This window comes from Podarcis cretensis (genome assembly GCF_951804945.1).
Source record: "Podarcis cretensis genome assembly, chromosome: 14".
NCBI classification, from domain to species: domain Eukaryota; kingdom Metazoa; phylum Chordata; class Lepidosauria; order Squamata; family Lacertidae; genus Podarcis; species Podarcis cretensis.
In genome coordinates, this window is record NC_137183.1 from 3172334 (window position 1) to 3187261 (window position 14928).

Below are 14928 nucleotides of genomic sequence, written 5' to 3' on the forward strand. Positions count from 1 at the left end.
AGATCACAGGTGCAGAGCCCCTTTAAAAAAGTGCCTTGTGCAAGTTGAGCACACAATTTAAAAAAATTAAACAATAAAACTGAAGGTGTTACATTACAATAAGACCATAAAAGCTTTCCTTTTATAAAGTGTGTAAGTCACTTTATAAAGTGAAGTAAGCCCAGCTCAGGGGCTCATACAGAGATACAACAGGAGAACTCGTGTGAGTGTGGAAAATCCTCCTCTGCCTCTTCATTGGAAGTGAGTGAAGTCGCAGCAGAGATGCAGCAGAGATGCCTTCCTTGTGGACAGCTGCTTTGAGCTCACTTCAATCATTTGATTTCTTTTCTCAAAGAACCGTAACCATTCTCTTCTAGCATGCTGATATATCCCAGCTCAAAATTAAAGAATTAATGTCAGCTTACAATGAGTTTGTGCCAGAGCTGGACACAACATCCCTCATTTGTGATGAAATGCTGGAGGCAAAATGGGAAGGTGCCACCCTGAGCAAGTGCTGTGCGGCCCCCCCACCCCCTTGCTGCCCCTGCCAAAGCCTTGCATATTGCAGTCAGGCAGCTGCGTTTGCCAGATTCTGGTGAGGACTCCCATGAGTCCCAGAGACCTCTGTGCAATCTCACAGGGCTCTCGCACAGTCTTGCCTGAACATAGAAGCTGCAGCAGTCTCTTCTCCTCGCTTCTCTAGTGGCAGGGGAGACATCCCTGCAGAGGCACCCCACAGATTTTGCTGCCTGAGGCAACTGCCTCAGTCTGCCTCCTGGACAGGCCGGCCCTGACTGGAGGCCTCTCAGCAATAAAATAAAATAAATGGAAAGGTGGGGAAGGCTTATTGGAGTACTGCAGGGCCCTGTCAGGCTGCTAACAACTATTTTCAATTTTCCTGAATGACCTATATTTGGTGAGTGGAGAGGCAGTAGCATTCCACAAATGGCAGTCCCCACTGGCAACTACCATTTTGCCTCCCCACATGCACAGGGTATTCTGGGAAATATGTGATGATCAAGAATCCTACAGCCCCAGTAACTCCCTCACCCCCATTACCCCCAAATGATGCTTTTCTCTATCTCTCTCCCTCCCCTCTCCAGTTATAGGTGAAGAAGACTATCTAGCCAAAGTATTTATTTTGCATAATAACAGAAAACTACACTCAATGGAATGGGACGCAGGTGGCGCTGTGGGTTAAGTGGCGCTGTGGGTTCGCCTAGGACTTGCCAATCGAAAGGTCGGCGGTTCGAATCCCTGCGGTGCTGTGGGTTCGCCTAGGACTTGCTGATCGAAAGGTCGGCGGTTCGAATCCCTGCGGCGGGGTGCACTCCCGCTGCTCGGTCCCAGCGCCTGCCAACCTAGCAGTTCGAAAGCACCTCCGGGTGCAAGTAGATAAATAGGGACCGCTTACCAGCGGGAAGGTAAACGGCGTTTCCGTGTGCGGCTCTGGCTTGCCAGAGCAGCGATGTCACGCTGGCCACGTGACCCGGAAGTGTCTCCGGACAGCGCTGGCCCCTGGCCTCTTAAGTGAGATGGGCGCACAACCCCAGAGTCTGTCAAGACTGGCCCGTACGGGCAGGGGTACCTTTACCTTTTACACTCAATGGAAGACCTATTCTGTTTGCTCACTTGCACAAAGGGAAGACAAAAAAGTCAATTCACACAACCCAAAGAGTTGTTTATATAACAGGGTTGTTTAACTCGTGAAGGACTGCTGTGTTCAGACAGAGGTGAAGCTGCCCTCTGCTGTGTCTGTCTTTCTCAGAACTGGATTGACAGGGTCTCCATCTGGACATGGACCAAGAACCTTCTGCAAGGCAAAGCAGGTGCTCTGACCATTCCCTCTGAGCTCAAGGAAGTCAGACCTCACCTCAGTCAAGGCTGGCAGTGCTGCATAGGCAGCTTAAGAGGAACAGTGTTTTCAACGGTCAACCAACACAACCAGCTTTTGATCTAAGAGTTGCGTACCCACACTTTCAGCAATGTTGCAATATTGATTTCTCCTGTCGTCCAGCACACACCTCGGGGCAACAAAAAGTTTGAGGTGGGCCCCCATTTTGTGCTATGTACACACGATGCCTTTAGAGTGCATTCTTTCCCTCAAAGAAAATTGCTGGGAACTGTGGTTCCACCACTCAGAATGTGCTTCGAGTGTATCATGTGTACGCAGCCTAAGGGGCTGTGGTGAGATTATTGAGGAATAAGTTATTTGACTGCCACCACCAAATCTACATTACGACAGAAAAAGTTTGGACCACGGCAGTGTAGTCAGAGCTTATGAATTCATCACTGGTATCTTCGGGTGAGTCTCTGTTAAGGCAGATCCACACCATGTAAGAGCACATCCAGTGCACATTTAAAGTGCATGGTCTTCCCCAAAGTATCCTGGGCACTGCAGTATGTTAAGGGTGCTGGGAACTGCAGATCTGTGGGGTAAACTACAGTTCCCACAAGTCTTCATGTGAGAATCCTGGAAACTGTAGTTTGTTAAGGGTGTCAGGAATTATTATTACCACCCACCACCCACTCGAAGGTCCCAGGGTGGATTACAACGTTAAAACACAATATTAAAAACTGTTCAATGTCACAAAAATAAAGTGGGTCCTAAAAATATCTACTTCAAATGTCAAAAGTCAGGGCAAAGAGGCTCGTTTTCAGCATTCACCAGAAGCTGTAAAATCAAGGAGCCAGACACACCTCTGTGGGAAGGCAGGACCACAGAGTTGCCACAGAGAAGGCCCTCTTCCCAGGCCGCCACCCCATGAGCCTCTGAGGGTGGAGGAACTTCTCAGCAGGAAGTTCTGTAAGGTGCTGTAGGCAGTCTTTCAGATATTTGGGGCTTGAGTCATTTATGGCTTCCAACACCCTAAACAGGGCCCAAAAACAAACTGGCAATTAGTTGTAGCTTTGAGAGAGGAAAACTACCGTTCCCAGTATTCTTTGGGAAAAGTGATGTGCTATATATGTGCACTGAATGTGCTTCAAATGCATGGTGTGAAGTTGTATATATTGGTTCCCCATGTATAGCCCATATCCACCATAAGGTGTGCATGCAGTAATGTGGGCTCAAGTCTACAAAACTCCCTCCCAGGTGAGACTAACCAAGTCCTCTCCCTGCTGAACTTCAGGTGCTTGACAAAGACTTTTCTATCCCCACAGATGTTTTAAGGAAGTTCTCTGTGTTTTTTATTATGTATGTTTTTTGAAATGTGTATGTTTACTGGTTAGAAATGATTAAGTGGTATCAAAAAAAGCTCTAATAAATCGTAAATAGTAATGAATATTGGGTTGCAACACCAATCTTGGCTGCTTCTCCTCCAAAAAGCAATAAAGTATGTCAGATGGAAATAAACTCCTGCAAGAGGAAAATGGCTTAGCAAAACAACAAGAACAACAACAAAATCACCCCCCACAAAAAAACCATTTCACTGGGATGGATAGCCACAGAGGAAAAGAGGAGTTATTTAGCAGGAAAGTGGGAAACTCTCTAATGAAACCAACCAACCCTGTGAAAATGGGAAGGTTTCTGATGAAGCCAACTAATCTTTCCCACTCCATCTGGTCAACTGCATTTTAAAATGAGCAAAAACAGAAAGCTACAGCTTGACGGAGATCCACAATGAGAGACACAACACTCCAGGATGCACAAAGACCACAGAAAACATAAACAACAAAAATAACCAAATGTAAAACAGACAATAGCATTCAAGAAAAACAGTCTACACACCGCTTTTTTCTTGATTTTAGCTGCCTTTTGCATCCTCTGGGGAGAAGCATTTAAAAATAAAAAGGGAAACAGACAAATGCACAAAAAGAAAACGAGAGAAAGAGATATTATGTGAAGTCAGGGAAATCTTTCATCAAAAGATTCTCAAACCTATTATCTACAGAAATAAAGGAAGGAAGGCTATTGCTGGTCTTTATATGTGTGTACATGTGTGTCAGTATCATCCATCGGTTACAGAAACTGCTGCATAATTTTGTTGATCTTAGCTGCAGATTATATTTCCATACTACACATGCAGTTGCAACCCCAATCTGTTCCAGTGAACCCCCAAATCCCATGCCATCTAATATCCAAATGCAGAAGCCAAGCTTTTGCATCCTAGGACATGGAGTTAATCCTCCAAGCTGGATCATTCTGATATTGCTGTAGCCCAGCCCACATAACCCAATGATGTCATCAGGTCAGAGGTGAATGTAGCTTAGGACTAGTGAGCGAAAGCAGGAACAGCTTCCACATGCCTGTCAAAACCACACCCACTTTTATGTCAAGAATCACGTTGCTAGTCCCAATACTATCAAACGCTTGTCAAGTTGCCTCTCAACTTGTCACTTAGCAAAACTGAACCCCAGTTCCTTCTCAGTCTGTCCATACAAACTTAGTTTCCTGCAAACCTTCCCCTTTTGGGCTCTCTTTCTCTGACTTTAGCAAGTGGGGGAAATGTACAAGATCCCTCCATCCTATAAAAAACAAATTGTGCAAATGTCAGAAGATTCAAACTTTCTCCAGATTGGCCATACAAGCAAATGTATGAAAGCTGCCATATACTGGAGTCCCACCACTGCTCTATCCAGCCCAACTGGCAAAGGGTTTCCAAATCTCAGACAAGAAGAGCCTTATCCAACCCAGATACACTGGAAATGCCAAGAATTGTGCCTGGGACCTTCTGCATGCAGAGCACGGGATTCACCACATAACTACAGCCCCTCCTCCAGAGACATAAGAAGATAGCTGACACAGACCACACATTCCGCCTAGTCCAGCAGTGTCTACTTGGGCTAGCAACAGATCTCTTCCCCATTACCTGCTGTAGGATCATTTTAACTAAAGATTGAACCTGGGAACTTTTCCATGCAAAATCAGTGCTCTATCAGTGAGTTATGCCTCTTTCTTCCACTTTTGCAAAGGAAATTAACCTTAAAAAAACCACCCAAGACTCGGATAAGTTCTGTGGCCCTCAGTGCAGCCAACAAAGTGGGGTGGGGGCAGGGATACATATCAAAATAAATTCTCCATTAAGATAGAATATCAAAACAAATTCAGATGCTTCTTGGGCAGCTTAAACTGGCATTGGCATCATAACTCAACCTGGTGCCCTCCAGATGCTTGGACACCAACTCCCATCACCCCCAGTCAGATTGGTCAGTGTTCAGGGATGGTGGAAGCCAAGAGTTCCACAACTTCTGAAGAGTACCTCATTGGGGAAGGCTGTTGTAGGCTCATAGCTCCTTGTAAACCATAAGGTTATATCCAAGGCTAGTCCTACTCAGAGCAGGCTGTAACTTTGCTGTCTAAAGCAGCATTTTTATATAGTCTGTCACTCCTATTTTATATAATAAACCAAGTTTTCTTTATTTCTTTGTGTGAGAGCTTCTTTGGGGGCATAAGGTTAAAGGTCAAAACATGTCCATAACAAGTGAACATCATACCGGTAATTCCAGCAAAAGATCCGAAACCTCATAGGACTGCTGGCTGTGCACATGTGAGTCCAGGTACACATTTGTAACAACACAACAAAATCAGACCAAAGGTCCCTTTAGTCCAGCATCCACATGGTGGTCAGCCAGATCCTTCCAGGAGGCTCTTAATCAGAAGTCAAGGAAGGGGGGCTGAAGCCTGACTTGGAGGGGGGGCAGTGAATTGTGGGGTACTGTTCTGGCCAGAAGGCAAGAGTTAAAAGCAGGGGAAGCTTCAGAGCTGGAGGGTGGAGCACAGAATGAGCCAGAAGAGGAGGAGGAGGAAGAGTTGGTCAGGCAAGTGAAGAGCCAGGTGCTCCCCACGCCCTTCTGCACCCCTGTCTCCCAGAATGAGCAGAGGACGTTTCCATGCAGGCGCAGCTTCCGGTTGTGAGTGTGCTGTCTGTCAGAGGAAGGTGCATAAACTGGTGGAGGGAGAGTGGTCCCGGGTTGCTGCAACTGCGCCATAGAGTGTGGACCTGGGAATAGCTGCCAAGGTGCTAGATTGGTGTGGATATGTCTCCAGAGCTGCAGAAGTGACTGTAAGTGTTATCTTTCACAATAAAGAATTGATTATTGAAATGAGCCCTTGAAATGAGATAGGCTACCCAGCAAATGCAGTAACATCTCATTGCAAGAAAAGAGGACTAAACTGGGGCAGAAATTTCTATTCTATTTAATAAATTAAAAAGAAAGAACAAGATAGTTTTGCTGCCCCCTTCTTATGAAGAGTTGCATGCAGCATTGAGCCGCTATTAAAATAGTAGCAGCCAACCGTCTTTGAGAGACTGCCTACCAAAGAAAACCAGACAGCATTGGAACTGATAAACAGTGCTGCACTTTGGCACAATACAAATCAAGTTTTGTTTGTGGTTGCCAGTTTCTCTTTTTTTTTTCCCTTGAAAGCCAAACCACTCATTAGGAGCCAGAATGGGGAAAGGAATTAAAAGGGGGAAATGCTATTTCTCTAACGAGAATGAGCAGTGACACTTTTAACCTGTATTTAATGCTGAGATTTAGTGACACTGGGCTGTGCAAGGTGCCTTGACCACAAAAATGTCAAATGTCTGCAAGTATCTTCATGACTTGTATTGCATAGAACTGTAGAGCTGGAAGGGACCCCCAAAGTCATCTAGTCCAATGTTCTTCAATGCAGGAATCAGCACTAAAGTTTCCCCGACAGATAGCCATCCAACCTCTGTTTAAGCACCTCCAAGGTTACCAGCCCAATAGAAGTTAAGATATTTGCACATATAGCTATTGTGGGCTATTTAGAAGCTTTCTTACTAGCCAAGCAACAACAGACAGTTCCTTGTGCACCACCTTGAGCTCCTTGGGAGAAAAGGTGAATGAATGAATGAATGAATGAATGAATGAATGAATGAGAGAACCCGCATAAGCAGCAGGAACTGGGCAGATGAAGGAGTGGAGCTGCACCAGGGCTGGGGAACCCTTTTGGTGAGAGGGCTGCTTCCCCTTCTGCATTTCCTGCCTCACAGGGTTGTTGTGGGGATTAAATGAGGAGGGGGAGAACCATGTATGCCACTTGGAGTTCCTTGGATGAAAAGATGGGATATAAATGCAATAAAATAAAAGATAAATAATACAAGTTTTTGTTCCATCCATGCCTCTTAAAGAGCAAGGATCCTAGACCTCATGTCTACCAGGGGAGAGAGGCAGTGCTTAGATTCAAGAGTGTTTCAGACTAACTTCTAGGAGCAGCAGGTAAGGCAGTTTCACAGATGTGCCTCCCTCCCTAGCTTTCCACCCCCCCCCATTAGTGTTTTTACCTAATGGATAATTTAGCTAACCAACTCTGTTATTGCCAATATGCAGTAAGCTTAGGCTGAACATTATTCTTATTCTTATTGATGTTGTGCCCCCTCAGCTTGGCGCCTTATTAATTTTATTTCTACGCACCTCTTTCCACTCAATTTCCATTGCGGGCCTTTTGTATTTGCTTATGTTAACATAATTTCTAATGTTACAGGTGTCACATGATGCCAGTTCCACATTTGTAAGAGCTTGAAACACCTGCACTTTGGAACTCCCTGCCTATTGATATCAGGCAGGCGCCCTCACGCTGCTCTTTTTGAAACCTACTAAAACCATTTTTGTTTAGTCAAGTCTACCCAAGTATTCAGAAAGCTGATGCAAATTTTAATCTGTTTTCAGTTTATTGTTGATTTAAATTCTGTAAAAGCTTTAAATGGTTAATTCTTCTTATTGATAATGTTATTGTTTAAAACTTTGGTAACCCACTTTGAGGGGTTTTTATATACCAATCAAACGATGTACAAATCTTATGAAATAAATTAATAATGGATTGGCCAAGATATCATTAGATGTGATTTTACATGTGGTTATCTGTGATTCTCCTCTGCATTTATTTTCAACTTTTCATTATATAGACACTCTCTGTCCTTAGACCTGCAAAAAGATTGATAGTAATACATTGCAGGGGGGAAATATGGCCCCTTTCAATCAATGTGACATGACAACTCTTGCAACCCATGAATGGATTGCTTGGACATATGCATGGACATATTTAATGATATTTAGAATGTATTTATCAAAACCATAGTGACCCATGTACCAACATATACCTGGGAGAAACAATAAGTTTATTCATTAACCTATATACTACATTGTTCTGTAAATTATTGTTATTGTTATTATATGTTATTATTATTTTGTTACTGTTGTTTTCCCCTGCCTTTTAAAATGTTTATGCATCCTTTTTCTTTTTCCTCTTTCTTTTTTCCCTTCTTTCTTCTTCTCTTATTTACTTTACTGTAACCCACTGGAATAAAATATAAATAAAAAATAAAATAAAAATATAGATACTCCCTTCCATTCCACCCACCAAATGTAATGATGAAGCAACACTAAGATATCCACAACATACAGGGATATGAAAGCATTTATCTGAGCTTTTTGCGACACAAGCCTGGAAAGCCACAACTGGCTGTTACTCTGATTTGGGGGAACTTTGAAAGAACCTGTGCATTATTTATATTCTGCTGCTCTGTGGCTGCACACACAGTTTGGGTAGCAGGGAGAGAGAAATTAACGCAATGGTGGGAGCCAAGAGGGTTTTGCCACAGCCATGCGGGAATTCTCTGCTGTGGATGCCGAGGGGCAGATGTTTCCGACTCTTCTGAGTTCAATCATCAGGGGATCCCAAATCCTCTTCCATGGATCAAAAACATCTACCTTGACGCGGCTCACCGCCTCCTGGGCTTGCATCATTCGGATGTTTTTGGAGGGGTTGCGCTCCGAGAGCAGCTGCGTGGAGCCCAAGTAATTGGCTGCAAAGATGATGCCATCAATGAGGTCTTCGGGTTCGCAAGGTCCTGGAACTAAAAAGCCAGAAGGCAGGCAATTATTTCTCTCCTAAGACAGAGCAGCAGAGAGGCAAAACGGAGCAAGGAAGAGCACTCCGTACTTCCACACACTGCCCTCAATAGACTATCCTTTTGCTGTAGATGCCTAGCTAATTGCAAAGAGCACAGCGCAACAGCAGCAACAAATATTTAAACAAGAGCATTCGGTCCATGCACTTGTGGGTCAGGGAACGAGGAAGCAAAAAGCAGTGTTAAAATTAAAAGTAAAGCAGATATAACAACACCAACTTCAAACCATTTTAATGGCAATTTCACCTCCCCAAAGAAAGGGCTGTGAGTCAGGAAGAGAAAACTCTCACCATCCTCCCCAATCTAAGGCTGAGCTAAAAGCTAAGTGTCTGAACTGGAGGGGGGTGGGGGAGGAAGAAATGGGGGATACTTAAAAGCAGGAGATGTTCTCAAGCAGGCTCTTCTTATGTTCTTCTATTTCCCCCCAGAATGGCCCCTTTGCAGTATTCTGGGGCATTTGGAGGAGGGGAGGGAACAGGGGCCACCACACTTCCCCCAACACACACACCAAAAGCATAGTTCTTGAGAGGGTGCAGGGTGGTGGTGATAATATGACTGAAGTCTCTGTTCCACCAGTGCCAAACCTCATCCCACATGCCATCTGGGAGGAAACTGTCCCTTGAAAAACTACCAAAAAGTCCTCAGATTAGCGAATGTCACCAAATTCCATTTCCCATGGTCCTTTGGGGGCAGTCCTGACAGTCAAGCAGATACAAAGCAAATAAAGGGTTGTAGAGAAACCTTGGCAAGCTAGGGGTGATTCATAAGTAATGGCAGTGAAATGCATGCCCTCTGGGACATAAGACTGGGCCAATGGCTCGTCCAGTCCAGCATCCTGTTCTCATAGTGGCTAACTAGATGCCTGCAGGAAACTTGTAAGCAGGACCTGAGCACAGGAGGACAAGTCTTTGCAGCAGAGAACAAGGCCTTATAACGAGGAAAACTAACACAATAACCAAAACAAAATAAAAAAATTCCTTCTTGGTATACCAAGAACTAACTTAGTTGGTCTTTAAGGTGCTACTGGAAGGAATTTTTTTATTTTGTTTTGACTATGGCAGACCAACACGGCTACCTATCTGTAACTAACACAATAACCCTCACACTTAAATGCACCCCATGTTGCCCACAATGAGCTCTCCTTGGTGCTGAGCCAGCCAACCTGCTTTGCTCTGAGGGCAGGACCAGCACAAAATATTTGTAATCTCAGAAACAAGAAGGGGAAATATATTGGTGGAGATGAACCCCTGGATCTGGGAGCAGTTAGAAGAGGTAGCTTTGGAGGTGCTTCCTTGTACCAACCAGCTCTAAGATTTCACCATTTGTTTAAAATGTTGCACCCTGCATTACCAGATATGCCAGACTATCAAAGTGCCCAAGGTTCCCTAACCAACACTATAATAAAATGCTGCTGTTGATTTCATTAAAATAAAAACAACAACTTTAAAATGCAGTAAAATAATTATCCCAGGGTCCTAGCTTTCCAGAGCAGAGGTTAGCTGGGACTCTGTGCAGGGCCCTTTGCTCACAGAGAAGAGGCTCTAATTCCTTGCTGCTTTCAGTTGCTCTTTTCTGCACTTTCCCCAGCTCTCTGCAAATAGGTCCCCACCATGCATATGTTTGGCCAAATGGCTACAAATGGAATGATTGACGCCTTGCACTTATTTATTTTCTAAAGTTTTATTAAAATGCAAATTTATATTATTACATTCTTTAAAAACAGAGAGTTGTATCCAGCTATGTTTACTCAGAGTAAATCCACTGCATTAGTCATTCACCTAACAAATCCCATCGGCAGAATCTCTGCAAATGAACTTCTCTGTGCACAATGGGGCTTCTCCCTCTCCTCCCCCGTGCCCCCATTTCCTTAACACTGGCTTGGGGGAGGGTCAGGAGAACCCTCCCCACAGAAGAGCAGATGTGGGGAGGACAGGGGGCCAGTCTATCTGACAAGCTGAAATGCTTGCACAGATGGAAGATTCATCATGGTGCTTCACTGAAGTCCACTCGCTGTATTTAGCTTTTTTATTTTTGCCATATCATTTTAATGATATATTTGCTTGTTTATGCTACAATGACATTTCTGGCTCCTGACCAGACTAACTTATTAACAAAACGTCGCTCAGATCCTCTTCAAAGGGAGGGTGTGCAGCGGTGAGATTGGGAGATCTCAAGCCACCTTTTATTTTGTGTGCTGAGATTTGCAGGCACCTGTGTCTCCTGCAATCTCTGCTGTTTCCAGACCTTAGCCAAGTTTTGCTGGTTGCAAGTGTCAGGGAAGGAACTTTCCCTCCCTTTAGCAATGTGGTGACAGAAACAGAAGCTCTGAACATGCTCACTGCAGCTGGAGCTGGAAGCTGTTCAGAGAAATGGAGGAAGAGACTGAAAACTGAAGGGCTGAAAAGACTGAAAAATCAGCAGTCAAGGGGGATGTGGCGAATCAAGAGACATACTTCCAGCTGGAGCCTCAAAGGGCAGAGAGAATGACCAATAAGACTGAGTTTCTCCTCTTTCATAGCCAAAATGAGTGCAATAATTGACCCAAGACTAGAAGCAGAGCATTGTCTCTCCATGTAATGAATGTGGGCAGGGGAGGGGAGGTTATCTGGACAGGAGACTGCTGGGACAGTAGAGGCATGGCTGACACAACCCTCAACAGCCTGGTGCCTGCCAGATGCTCTGGGCTACAACAATCCTTTTACGAAGTTCTATGGCAATAAAGCAATGAAGGAAGATGCCTTGAACCATGTCAGATTATCTCTCCATCTAGCCCTGCGCTGTCTACTCCATGGGTAGACAACGTGGTGCCCCTCTGATGCTGTTGAACTCCAATTCCCATCCAGCCCCAGGATGATGGGAGCTGCAGTTGCATAATATCTGGAAGGCTTCATGTTGGCTGGCCTACTCTATTTTGACTGGTGGCAGCTCTCTGGGGACTCAGACAAAGATTTGTCCCTCTAATAGTTGTTGCAGGTGACGTCACTCAGGACCTTCTGCATGCAAAGCAGCTACTCTCTCCCTGGAGCAAAAATGGGGGCTGGGAGGATTTGGGGTTGATCTTTCAAGAGGGCTCATTTGCTTGAATTAAGCCAAGGCCTACAATCCTAGTTAATACATACAGGTTATACATGACAAAGTATAAAAGAACCCAACAGGATCAGAGGAATGTATCTATGTTTTTTATTCAAATATAGCTGCTACGTTTTGCACACTTACTGCTAGTAAGTCCAAATGAATTCAGCTGTGCTTACATCTGAGTAGACATGCATCGGATTGCTCTCTTGTGCATTGAAGCACCAGACATAGCCTTGCTTTTATGGACTTAGCCACATTAGGAGAAAATATTCCAGGGACAATTCAGTCTCTGATAAAAAGCTTATATCACTTTTGTCATAAATAAAACCTGTTAGTTGGGGGGGGGGTGAAACACACAAACACACACACAAACACGGCTGAAATTCAACACACACCTAATTGGCAGTGAGTCACACTGGACTTAACAGGGCTGACTCCTGAGTAGACACGTGTAGGAGGTCAATGTAGGGCACTCTCTACTCTGTGCCAGCTCTGCCTGCTTTTGCATGCACAACCCGTCAACAAGAGCTGGTTTCTCTCTCAGTCAGATTTAATGGAAGACAAGAAGCATCCATAATGTCATCCTCAGAAAAGGACAAATGAGGCACAGCTAAGTGGACCTTGCACCCTCTGCTGTCAACCAGATTCTCAGTGAAGATCAATCATACAAAGAAGTTTAATTTCATTAGGTCAGCCATCAGCACCAATTATTAGTATACTAATTAAATGTCCCAAAGTCAGAGGGGTGCTAGAACCATACAAATAAGTCTGCATAATATGCCTTGCTGTGGGAGACTTCCAAATGCCAGTTTATTTAGCCTGTAAAATAGAAATTGCACTGATTTCTATTAACAGGGCTCTCATAATCTGGTGCACTCTCCAAATGGCTGGAAGCAAAAAAAGAAATGCCATCTCTAAAGGACATAAGCACAGTTTCTTAACAGTATTCAGTCTAAGCCCGTGGTTCCCAACGTAGGACACATGCCCCACAGGGGGGCAATTCGATTTTTAAGGGGGGCAAATTGTGAATGAGTTATTAATAGTGAAATTTAGGCTTCCTCTATGTGAATAGGAGTTCACTTTGAATAATAAGAATTCTATGTCACAGGGGTGGGATAGGCATCAGGATTTTAGAGATGCTTAGGTGGGGCATGGCCAAAAAAAGGTTGGGAACTACTGGTCTAAGCCATATAGGGACCATATGTTGACCATCTAGTTCATTTCAAGCCTCTAAACTGGGGTGGGAAAAGCAAGCATATATTTGGGGCTTGATAACAGGACTGACAGGTTGGAGAAAGCTGGGCTGGACCTCCAGTTTGTGGGACTACTAACTCCCATCATGGCTGTTCACTGGCCAAGGGGGCTGGGGCTGATAGGAGCTGGAATCAACAGGCTCTCCAACCCTGGATTAAACAATAAAGCGACTCACTTCCCTTCTATGTAAGCACAGAAATCTCCCAGCTTTTAACGATAAGAGGCCATGTTCCAGCCACACAAAAGTCACATCTGTTGCTCTGCCCACTTTTGACTCCGGCCCCTCTGACCACTGGCATGTGGCCCCTGGCAGGCTGCACTTTTGGAAATGTGGCCCTCAAGTGGCAAAGGTTTCTCAATCCCGCCCCTTCTCTTGCTGTAAAATGCAGGGTTGTCTCAGGAAGGAGACACAGCTGCCCCCAAGTCTGATAAATCTCATGGCACGTAATAAATCATCTCTCGATAAGTCAGGATTCCCCATCCCCCACCCCACCCCTGCAGTCTTAATGTTATAAACATTAGGAATCCCGCGAAGATGCACTTACCATCAACAAAGCTTGGGAAGGAGGACACCTTCTTTGTCTGTGTGGATATAGAAATAAAGAGCTTATAACTCTATAGAAATAGTAAGATGTTTATTATGAAAAATGCATGCACAGGACGCGGAGGAAGAACAGAAGCATTTTTCATTCATTTTTCATCATAATTACCGTAATTTTAGGCGACTACATGACATTGGCCTGATTCACACATCACAATAAGTGATAGCTCTGCTATTCCCATCCCCTGGGCAGGGAGAATACCATGATCTCTGGCTTAGCATTATATTCATACCAGGGGGTCATGGTTAGTCTCTCTCCAAATAAACAAGATTCATTTTTTTCCCTTACTGACTGTGGTTTGTTGGGAGTGAAACCCACCGCAGTCCAAAGTTTAGATGAAATGCCAAGCCAGAGATTATGGTTTGTTTCCTCTGCATGGAAGCTGGAAGGAGTAGTAGAAGCTTCTTAGGCGTGGTCATGGTGAACAATTAAGAAGTTGTTAAGGGCTTGGCAACATAACAATTGTGTGTTCTTGATTAAAAGCAGCAGCACCCCTCTTAAAAAGTAATCTCTGCGTTATTGAACATGGCTCAACTCCACATGCATGTTTTTATGGATGTATTTTCTTTAAAACTGTCATCACTTCCCTGGCATGCTTGAAGCTCAGAACAACACACTTCTGAAAAGTCTCATCAGCGTAAGAACACCCAAGTGTCATTCCTGTTTTTTAAAAAACCCAAAAACCTGGCACAGTCTCAAATCTCATCTGGGGGCAGGCAGTGCTTATATTGTCACAAATAAGTATTATGGACAGACTCGTGTGTACAACTGACACCTCCACACACCTCTGAGAAAACAGTCTCTGAGTTTAACCCTAAATGTCTCACCTTAAATGTCAGCCTAAACAAACCACAAAGGGCTGGCCTCCAGCCCCACAGATGTCTCTTATCACCCTTCACCACTGATCATGCTGGCTGGGGCCAGTCTAACAGCACCTGGGGGGGGGGCACAGGTGGGTCATCCCTGCTGTAACCATGTTGTTATTCTTATTCTTATTATTACTATTATCATTATTATTGCTATTTCCACTTAACTCCTCCTCCCAAAGGAGCTCAGGTCAGTCAGCACATTGATAACAATGCCATGAAAAACACTCCAGATACAGTTAAAACAATCACATTCTCTTGGCCCATGATTTC

At 44.4% G+C, this 14928-nt stretch overlaps 1 protein-coding gene across 4 annotated transcripts in view; it reads right to left on the minus strand.

Annotated features, from left to right (window-relative positions):
* APBA2 (amyloid beta precursor protein binding family A member 2) overlaps positions 1–14928 on the minus strand; it is a 118581-nt gene that overhangs the window by 26760 nt on the left and 76893 nt on the right. For 3 of the 4 annotated variants that reach the window (XM_079953240.1, XM_079953239.1, XM_079953241.1), the window contains 3 exons: positions 13733–13769; positions 8659–8804; positions 3710–3745 (listed from right to left, as the gene is read on the minus strand). In XM_079953240.1, the coding sequence (XP_079809366.1) occupies positions 3710–3745; positions 8659–8804; positions 13733–13769 (219 nt within the window). The remainder of the gene's footprint in view (positions 1–3709; positions 3746–8658; positions 8805–13732; positions 13770–14928) is intronic. The other variant, XM_079953242.1, reaches the window with a different exon arrangement.